The 10,831-nt window shown below is 40.4% G+C and overlaps 1 protein-coding gene across 1 annotated transcript; it reads left to right on the forward strand.

The window, feature by feature from the left end:
- The first annotated feature begins 1,672 nt into the window (after positions 1-1,672).
- LOC112256163 (NADPH oxidase 1) lies at positions 1,673-10,623 on the forward strand. The gene is made up of 13 exons (XM_024429198.2): positions 1,673-1,942; positions 2,245-2,340; positions 2,595-2,705; positions 2,976-3,060; positions 4,592-4,737; positions 7,001-7,182; positions 7,273-7,399; positions 7,514-7,606; positions 7,714-7,955; positions 8,178-8,340; positions 8,624-8,770; positions 8,879-9,003; positions 9,176-10,623. Exons 1-13 carry the CDS (start codon positions 1,898-1,900, stop codon positions 9,300-9,302), a joined length of 1,689 nt encoding a protein of 562 aa, XP_024284966.1. The 5' UTR covers positions 1,673-1,897; the 3' UTR covers positions 9,303-10,623.
- The last annotated feature ends 208 nt before the right edge of the window (positions 10,624-10,831 follow it).

Genomic DNA, 10,831 nt, shown 5'->3' on the forward strand with positions numbered 1-10,831 from the left:
TTTGTAGCATTGAAGTGCATTTAATCCCCGTTTTTGTTTTGTATGGTCTGTTTCAATAGTATGTTTAAGTGCATTATCTTTTGCATTGTTACTTGAATGTAAATTTGTTGAATAAAAAATGCTGTTATATATATCATATTATGTTGTTAATTATTGTAATAGTAGCCTATGGTATAGCTTTCCGAAAAACCTTTATAGATAGGAAGGTAAACATGAAAGGAAAGGGGGATACCTAGTCAGTTGTACAACTGAATGCATTCAACTGAAATATACAGATTTTTACCTTGTCAGTTCGGGGATTCGATGCAGCAACCTTTCGTTTATTGGCCCAACGCTCTGAGGTGTTCATTAGCGCTGGCACCACAGGTCCCTTGGCAAAACTCCTGAACCAAGTTGTAGAAGGGACCTTAAGGGTTGCACTATTGCCTGGGGCAGGTGAACTGAGCTGTTGGACAAGTTGAGCCTGCTCTAAAGTTTCTGGGCTGAGAGAGAGAAAGATTTTTGTTTTGTTGGTGAAAAACGGGAAGGAATTCCAGAAGAACTAGCCTGGAACTTGTCTTTCTGGGTCATCCCCATTGTTTAAGAGAAAGAAGGACAATTTATGGCAGATGGGCTTTTAAAACTGAAAACTGCAAATCAATCATACTGTGTTTATAGCCTAAGCCAATTGATCTGTGTTAAGATAAAATGTGGTTTATATTCAAACTTCGGTTGGCTAGGATACCTAGGCCTTTTAAATCCAACATTATTGACGAATAAATCAAATCGACAAATAGTAATGACAGGTTAGACTGAATATAACTTAAGGGTTTTGGGCACAGGCCATTCCCATTCCTGGGCCTACATGATGCAACCCTGTTTAAAGCAAGCACAGCCCTGTTAGTTCTATTGACTAATCACAGTTGCCTGTGTAATGGAAAGTCCCCTGTTAGTCTAGTTTTTAAATAGAATTCATATGAAAAAGTACACCGTTTATGCAGTTTTACAGGGTTTACATCCTCCCTACAGGGCAAGGTGTTTTCCAGGACTTTAAAACTATGTGACCTGATTAGAAATCTCTATTTTCATCATAGCCCATATTAAACCGTTTAGCAACAGATTTATCACTTTGGCTGCGTTTACACAGGCAGCCCAGTGTACAGTATCTCGGCCGGAGCAATAGAATGAAATGGCTCGTGCTCTGCTCACCCTGACCAAAAGTTGCTATCCCAGTGTAACAGGTAAAAAACTTATTTAAAAATCCCCTGCCTAATGGGACAACCACAGAGCAGACTCAACTTGCCCGGCTGACATAAATTGTCCGTCTTTCACTTAAAACAATTGGGATGAACCAGACCTGGCTGGGCCCGCGAAACTGCGGTACGCCACTGTTTTCGAAAGTAGGCCTATATTATAGAATGTATGAAGATAGTGCCTTAACCACTGCATTGTTACTTTACTTTAAAATGATGTAATATAAATCATATTTTGTCTTTAAAAAATGTACTAGTACCCTTGATATTGCTTTCCAAAAAACATATAGAGCCATGGGAAAGTTAACGTGAGGCCTATGGATGCAGACAGAGATGGATATAGTCGGGCGGACTGGCTCTTTCTCAATTGTCCAAAAAACCGCCCTCTTCTTGGAGCCCAAGAGCCAGCAACATTCAGTCAAAAAAATACAATTCTTCCTCATTCCACAGACGCGAGGAATGACATGCTGACATTTCGCTTTCAACAAACACAAAGGATTACTTTACTCATTGAGTAATGTAATTTTATGGACTGTACTTTTCCTCATGACTTGGACTAGTGACTGACTTTAAATAGGCGGGGTGTGAAGATACGCTACATAAAAACAACAGGTAACGATGTAAAGACCAGTTGCGTCACTGGTGGATGGCGAAAGTCCTTCAAAATGGGCAACTGGATAATTAACCATGGACTGTCATCCTTCATACTGGTAAGAACATTATTATTACCTTAATCATCTTCGACAGTGTAGGCTACAGTTATTCTATAATGTAAATGAATGAGATAAAAACAATTTGGGCTGTTATCTGGACTGCCAGACAAAGCCCATCTGAGTGATGACCCAGATGCGCAATATCTCTCCAAATGCACAAAATAATATAACTAGGGTTAGCCTTACTGAAACCCTAAAATATATGTTACTTTTTTAAGACTAATAAATACAATTAAGTAACATACAATAGTCACGATCCTGCTGTTTGGGTAATGACCTCCTCCTGGCTGGATTTACAGGTGGTCTGGATGGCCATCAATATATTCCTGTTCCTCTGGTTCTATTTCTTCTACGACTTGGGGGATCAGTTTTTCTACACACGCCACATTTTAGGGGTGAGTCTTACCATATTATTTAGGCCTTAGGTAGTATAAACATAGTATGTGCTCAATGATCCATGCATTTGACTTAAATAGGACAAGTATGCAATTTTCCGATGTCCGTTGAGTTTTTAAATTCTATATAATTGCAGTTTTAATTGAGGTCTACCTGTAGCGTACACCATTCCTAATGATAGGACAGATGTCAAAGATAGTATGTATAGGATAACACATTACACAGGTTGACATGGGTGTCTTTGGGCTTTCAGTCTGCATTGGCCTGGGCCAGAGCCCCTGCAGCCGTCCTCAACTTCAACTGCCTGCTGATTCTGCTGCCCGTGTGTCGTAACCTGCTGTCTCTCATTCGAGGTTCCTTCATGGTAAGACTTTCTAGTGCCAAGGGCTGGGCCAAGGGTGGGGACGTTCATTGTGCAAGTGTCTAATTTGTCATCGGAGAATATTGTGGCTGTAATTCCCTGTGTTCTGTAAATGACTGCGTAGTCATATTGTCTGATGACACCTATAATGGAACAGACTTGTATAGTTGAATTGTTTTTCTAATAGATGATAAAGGTTCATGGCCTTTAATTAACTTTGATTGTCATCTTCATTAAGATTTTTCTTGAACGTTCTTTGTGTTGCTGTTTTAGTGCTGTGGGCGAACTATGAGAAAACAGCTGGACAAAAATATCAGTTTCCACAAGCTGGTGGCCTACATGATTGGGCTGATGACAGGTATGGAACACTTGCTTGCTGATCAGATAAGCAGCTGAAAACCCCTAACCTGAAGCCTTTTGCAGAGATAAATACTCTACTCAATTTTAGTCAACAGTACTTATGAAACATGCAAGATTTATGTGAAATTGTTACCAGTTTTATTTAGTCACCACAAAATATGACACTTTCTCATTGTGGGGAAGGCATATGCAATAATAAATCTATCTGTGTCTTTTTCACCCCTTGACTTATGCTAGATAAAGGGATACTGAAGCTAAATATTGACTTAGGGTGTATTGTGTTATATGGGAAAGTCCTGACCTCGGAGAGACTAGAGCCCTCACAAAGTCTGTTTCAAGAAGGACAAAGGAAACAACCCAGCCTTTAGAAAACATATAGTCCCGTGAAAAATTATTTGCCCCCTCTCTGATTCTCTACTTTTGCACATTTTTTATACTGAATGTTAGCAGATCTTCAACCAAAACCTAGTATTAAATAAAGGGAACTTGAGTTTACATATAACAAAAAATATATACTTATTTTATTTATTTAATTAACAAAGTTATGCAACACTCAATGCCTCTACGTGAAAAGTAATTGCCACCTTACACTCAATAATTGGTTGTGCCACCTTTAGCTGCAATGACTGCAACCAAATGCTTCCTGTAGTTGTTGATCAGTCTCTCATATCACTGTGGAGGAATTTTGTCCCACTCTTGCATGCAGAACTGCTTTAACTCAGTGACATTTCAAGCAAGTCCTGCCACAACATCTCAATTGGGATTAGTTCTGGACTTTGACTAGGCCATTCCAAAACATATATTTTGTTGTTGATTTTTAACCATTTTCTTGTAGACTTGTGTATTTTGAATCATTGTCTTGCTGCATGACCCAGCTGCCCTTTAGCTTCAGCTCACAGACGAATGGCCTGACATTCTCCTGTAGAATTATCTGATACAGAGCAGAATTCATGGATCCTTCTATTAAGGCAAGTCGTCCCAATCCTGAGGCAGGGGTCCCATTATGCCTGGCAAAAACCATATACTGCATTCCACCAACGGTCAAGCATGGTGGTGGTAGTGTGATGGTTTGGGGATGCTTTTCTGTCTCAGGACCTGGATGTGTGTAAGGGGGAAATTAGGTGTTGCATAACTTTGTTTATGAAATAAATGAAATAAGTAAGTCATTGTTGTGTTATCGGTTCCCTCAGGTTCCCTTAATCTAGTACCAGGTTTTGGTTGACGATCTGATAACATTCAGTATCACAAACTTATAAAAGTAGAGAACATTAGAAAAAAGTATGTGGACTCATCGAACATCTCATTACACAATCATGGGCATTAATATGGAGTTGGTCCCCCCTTTGCTGCTATGACATTCTCCACTCTTCTGGGAAGGCTTTCCACTAGATGTTGGAACATTGCTGCGGAGACCAACTAATTAACCTTCATTGCCCTAAATGGATGTCAAATTTGGGTGTAGAATTATCCTGTTGAACAAATATGTCCTAATGGAAATGTTGCTGTTTCTTTTCCTCATTTTGGTGCAGCTGTTCACACCATTGCCCATTTCCTGAATGTGGAGTGGTACTATAATAGCAGGCTTGGGAAGTATGATGACCTCAGCATGGCCCTTTCCAGCCTGGATGACTCAGGAAACACCACCTTCCTGAACCCAATCCGTTCTACAACCACTGTACGGATTACAATTTTTATTTAATTGTATTTCTATTGTACTAGGTTAGTCTCATTGAGATTAAAAATTTCCTTTGCAAGAGACCTGGTCAAAAAAGCAGTACATAAAGTTTCAAACAATTAAAACACACAGTACTACAGTTTAAAATATCAGTTTACACTTTGTTATGGGAGGATTGGTTCAGCTAGAGGTCAAAACATTGACAGCCCCCTAAATAGCTTTCCACCATAGATTTTACCCTAGCAGCTATTGGCCATTGGAATAAATATATATACAGCACATACAACTGTGTGTGTGTTATATATACAGTATATACAGTATATATATATACAGTATATATATATATATACAGTATATATATATATATATATATATATATATATATATATATATATATATATATATATATATACTGTATATATACACACACACAGTTGAAGTCAGAGGTTTACATACACCTTAGCCAAATACATTTAAACTCAGTTTTTCACAATTCCTGACATTTAATTCTAGTAAAACTTCCCTGTTTTAGGTCAGTTAGGATCACCACTTGTGGAATATGAAGTGTCAGAATAATAGTAGAGAGAATGATTTATTTCAGCTTTTATTTCTTTCATCACATTCCCAGTGGGTCAGAAGTTTACATACACTCAATTAGTATTTGGTAGCATTGCCTTTAAATTGTTTAACTTGGGTCAAACGTTTTGGGTAGCCTTCCACAAGCTTCCCACAATAGGTTGGGTGAATTTTGGCCCATTCCTCCTGCCAGAGCTGGTGTAACCGAGTCAGGTTTTCAGGCCTCCTTGCTTGCACATGATTTTTCAGGTTTGCCCACAGATTTTCTATAGGATTGAGGTCAGGGCTTTGTGATGGCCACTCCAATACCTTGACTTCGTTGTCCTTAAGCCATTTTGCCACAACTTTGGAAGTTTGCTTGACGTTATTGTCCATTTGGAAGACCCATTTGCGACCAAGCTTTAACTTCCTGACTGATGTCTTGCGATGTTGCTTCAATATATCCACATAATTTTCCTGCCTCATGATGCCATCTATTATGTGAAGTGCACCAGTCCCTCCTGCAGCAGAGCACCCACACAACATGAAGCAGCCACCTACCTGCTTCACGTTTGGGATGGTGTCTTCGGTTTGCAAGCCTCCCCCTGTTTCCTCCAAACATAACGATGGTCAGTAGACCAGAGGACATTTCTCCAAAAAGTATGATCTTTGTCTCCATGTGCAGTTGCAAACCGTAGTCTGGCTTTTTTATGGCGGTTTTGGAGCAGTGGCTTCTTCCTTGCTGAGTGTCCTTTCAGGTTATGTCGATATAGGACTCGTTTTACTGTGGATATAGATGCTTTTGACCCCGTTTCCTCCAGCATCTTCACAGGGTCCTTTGCTGTTGTTCTGGGATTGATTTGCACTTTTCTAACCAAAATACGTTCATCTCTAGGAGACAGAACGCGTCTCCTTCCTGAATGGTATGATGGCTGCGTGGTCCCATGGTGTTTATACTTGAGTACTATTGTTTGTACAGATGAATGTGGTACCTTCAGGCGTTTGGAAATTGCTCCCAAGGATGAACCAGACTTGTGGAGGTCTACAATTTTTTTCTGAGGTCTTGGCTGATTTCTTTTGATTTTCCCATGATGTCAAGCAAAGAGGCACTGAGTTTGAAGGTAGGCCTTGAAATACATCCACAGGTACTCCTCCGATTGACTCAAATGATGTCAATTAGCCTATCAGAAGCTTCTAAAGCCATGACATAATTTTCTGGAATCTTCCAAGCTGTTTAAAGGCACAGTCAACTTAGTGTATGTAAACTTCTGACCGACTGGAATTGTGATACAGTGAATGACAAGTGAAATAATCTGTCTGTAAACAATTGTTGGAAAAATTACTTGTGTCATGCACAAAGTAGATGTCCTAACCGACTTACCAAAACTATAGTTTTATTCCGACTTCAACTGTATGTGTGTGTGTATATATATAAAAATATACAGTTGAAGTCGGAAGTTGACTCCAACCTAAGTGTGTGTAATTAAACTCATTTTTCAACCACTCCACAAATTTCTCTCTCTATATATGTATATAGTACTGTATTATAATGCTTTGTATGTTATTATAACCAAGGTACAGAGGTTATCCTAGTCAGGTCTGGTCATCAGAAGAAACTCCTGGCACAGAGTAATTTTAGGTGTCTTATATAGGCATAGAGGTCATCTGACTGACTTGAATGTATTCTGATTGGCTCCTTCTTTCTCAGACGCCGACTCTCCTGGTGTTCACCAGCGTCGCGGGGATCACAGGCGTAATCATCACGCTGTCACTCATCCTCATAATCACCTCATCCATGGAGGTCATCAGGCGCAGCTACTTCGAGGTCTTCTGGTTCACACACCACCTTTTCATCGTCTTCTTCGCTGGGCTGGTCATCCATGGAGCCGGGTAAGGTTCTCTCAGTCCCAGCTCCCATTAATTTCATGTAGAAATATTTGCTTTGGATCAAGAGTAAATGGCCTTGTCCTTTGTCTACAGACGCATTGTGCGAAGTCAGACCACCACCAATCCACCACATAATGCCACCTTCTGTAAAGATCGAATAGATGACTGGGGGAAGATTCAGGAGTGTCCCGTTCCCCAGTTTGCAGGGGGGTTCCCACAGGTAAGAGATTCCTCAATGACACCTACAACCAAAAATAACTTCTGTGAATCCCAGGCCTCATGGTAAGAGAATTGTCTCAGAAACTGTATATCCTGTGTTCCCTTGTCCCTACAGACCTGGATGTGGGTGATCGGTCCCATGATCCTCTACGTGTGCGAACGCTTGCTGCGCTTCATCCGCTACATGCAGACCGTCAAATACAGAAAGGTGTGCACTGCAGTAACAAGTGACTTTTCTTTGTAATTGACAATAATTGTGTTTTCCATTCCATTAAAAGATAATCAACATCTGTCTCTACAACTCTCCTCTCTTAGATAGTTATTCGACCATCCAAAGTGTTGGAGCTGCAGCTGGTGAAGAACGGTTTCAAGATGGACGTGGGTCAGTATGTCTTCCTCAACTGCCCAGCCATCTCCCAGCTGGAGTGGCACCCCTTCACCATGACCTCGGCCCCCGAGGAGGACTTCTTCAGTGTGCACATCCGCTCCGTGGGCGACTGGACCCAGAAACTCATCAGCATTGTGGAGCAGCTTCCTGAGGGGGCTGAGGGACCCAAGTAATTTACTCCTCTTTATAGAAAAGCAGACAATGGCTTATACTGTAGCAGCAAGATCCTCAGCTCAGTGGATAAGGATAAGGCAATGCAGGATTTCTGTGATAAATTGAAGTTACATGCACAGATTTTAAATTGGAAACCATAGGAATTAGGCTTAGCTGGTAAAATTTTCCTGCCCTCTCTTCCTGTTTGCCATTGCTTGACCTTTGACCTGTCCCTCAGAATGGGTGTAGATGGACCGTTTGGTACGGCCAGTGAGGATGTGTTTGACTACGAGGTTGCCATGCTGGTTGGCGCTGGCATTGGAGTCACCCCCTTCGCCTCCATCCTCAAGTCCATCTGGTACAAATTCAAAGACTCCAACCCAAAGCTACGCACCAGAAAGGTAGGGAACACATTGATACTCTATGGCTTTCCATTGAAGTGACTAACCAGACAGCTTTAATGCTGCTAACCAGTCTAGCACATTTACAAAGTGGAAAGATTCCATGATGCACCTGACTGTTGGCTGACACCAAGCATTTTTTGTTTCTGAAGCCAAAGGTCACATAAACCTTGGATTCTATCTATGTGAACATGCAAATGGACTACTATCATGGACTATTACCAGCATGGCATGTCATGCCTTTGTTTGAAATCACATTCTCATGTTTACTTCCTGGTTGCAGATCTACTTCTATTGGTTGTGCAGAGAGACGCATGCCTTTGAGTGGTTTGCAGATCTGCTGCAGCTGCTGGAGAGGGAGATGGAGGAAAGAGGCATGGGAAGCTTCCTCACCTACAAACTCTACCTCACTGGATGGGATCAGAGCCATGTATGTGAGGCAGCATACATACACCCACCAACAATCTGTATTACCATTTCCACTGTGAGACATGCAATAGTTGTGGTAGCGTCTGTTCACTATCTTTCTTCCCCATAGGCAAACCATGTGATGGTTCATGCCGATGCGGACACAGATGTGGTCACTGGTTTGAAGCAGAAAACAAACTATGGCAGGCCCAACTGGGATAAGGAGTTTGAACAAGTACGCAAAGAGAATCCGACGTAAGTTTGTTTACAACACATTTTGACATGACAGTATTCCCCTTATAAATCACTTTTGGACATTGCAGTTGGTAGTTAATAGCAGTGGTATTACTTCTAAAACATATAGCTTGGTGTGTACCCTACATTGACTAAATTACTATATATTTTGGTCTCTTAACAATGTCCACAGGTCAGTGGTGGGCACATTCTTGTGTGGCCCTGCAGTCTTAGCTACTGTCTTGTCAAAGAAATGTGTCAAATACACGGATGTCGATCCCCGAAAGACCAAATTCTACTTCAACAAGGAGAACTTCTGAGCAAAACAATGTCTAATTTGCTCCTCTTGAAGAAAAGCTGGATCTTTGGTTTTCCAAAATATTGGCAACAGAGATTTTTTTAGACCATTCATCTGAACACAATGGACGATGACCGATCCTGGTAGGTTGTCTAATATTTATTTCACATAGGATTCAGCTCCATCTTTACCACGTATCTTGTCGGCATTCATATTTTATTATAGGAATTACTTAGGCAGCAACTGAGCAAGAGACATTCAACTTTGACCAGGTTGTTGCGACCATTGTCATGATAACCTGGTGCAGCAGGCAGCATTGAGCTCGCCAGTTTGTAGTGTAAGCATCTGCTTGGCATTTCCACGCCCAGTGGCTAGCAGTGGGAGAAGATGGAATGAGATGGATTTTGTCTGAAATTCTCTTGCATTTTCACATCGATGAAACATTTGATCTCAACACAGTTTTATGTTCCAAAAAGATAATCTGTTACGAACTGAGTGGACTAAGTTTAGTAGATTTTACCCTTTGCCAAAGTTGTAAAAATGGTGTTGTTTAGAAGGAGGACAAAAGGTGAATTGAGTTATTGCACACACGCACTTCAGAGTAGGCGTTCCCTAACGGAAATATGCAAATGTTTGTTAGAACGCACCAATAGGATCTCACTAGCTCGTGCTTGGCTCTGCCCACCTCCTTCCTTGTTCTGCCCACTATGACTAATTTGTTCCCATTGGAAATGACAGGCTGTGGTCCATCTTGGGTTAGTTTAAAAAATCTTTGTTAAACTTCTGGTTCATTCAGTCATTCCTTTGGGCGAAATTGATGGAGAAAGAATAGGGTTTTGGGATAAATGCCAAAAATGAGGTTTGAGGTTAACACAGGCTTAGAAGATCTTATACATTTTGTTCTATGATATATCAGTCAGTTATCAGTCAGTTAACATGACCTTTATACATCTTGCAGCCTTAATGTGCTTTGTCATAATTTTTATTACATAAATGCTTCAAAATTTACAAAAACATATGTTTGCTGATGAAGATTATCTCATAGAACAAAATGTACAAGATCTCATAAGCCTGTGTTTACCACAGACCTGATTTTCAGCATTTATCCCCCCCAAAACATTTCCCCATGGGTGTTTTCCAACGAGCCATGGTGGACTCAGCCTCTGTTAATGCCTACAAAAGACACCACTACTATTGCGCTCTATTGATCCATTTCTTCGATAGGACAAACTGCAGTGCACTGCTTTCATTTGTTCACATTCACAAACAGCAGTGGTGGAAAAGGTACCCAATTGTCATACTTGAGTAAAAGTAAAGAGATCTTAATTAATAGAAAATGGCTTGAGTAAAAGTTTCAAAGTATTTGGTTTTAAATATACTTAAGTATCAAAAGTAAATGTAATTGTGAAAATATACTTAAGTATAAAAAAGTATACATTTCAAATTCATTATATTAAGCAAACCAGATGGCATTGTTTTTTTATTTTAATTTACGGCTAGCTACGGCCACGCTCCAATACTCAGACATCATTTACAAACGAAGCATGTGTT

The sequence above is a fragment of the Oncorhynchus tshawytscha genome, linkage group LG08 (assembly GCF_018296145.1).
Source record: "Oncorhynchus tshawytscha isolate Ot180627B linkage group LG08, Otsh_v2.0, whole genome shotgun sequence".
Classification (NCBI taxonomy): domain Eukaryota; kingdom Metazoa; phylum Chordata; class Actinopteri; order Salmoniformes; family Salmonidae; genus Oncorhynchus; species Oncorhynchus tshawytscha.

Excerpts from the sequence above, each read along its gene's own strand:
- LOC112256163 (XM_024429198.2), top strand. The coding sequence starts at position 1,898 with ATGGGCAACTGGATAATTAACCATGGACTGTCATCCTTCATACTG. Across the intron at positions 7,183-7,272 it reads CTGGTCATCCATGGAGCCGG|ACGCATTGTGCGAAGTCAGA; the intron begins GTAAGGTTCTCT and ends CTTTGTCTACAG. Across the intron at positions 8,771-8,878 it reads CTGGATGGGATCAGAGCCAT|GCAAACCATGTGATGGTTCA; the intron begins GTATGTGAGGCA and ends TCTTCCCCATAG.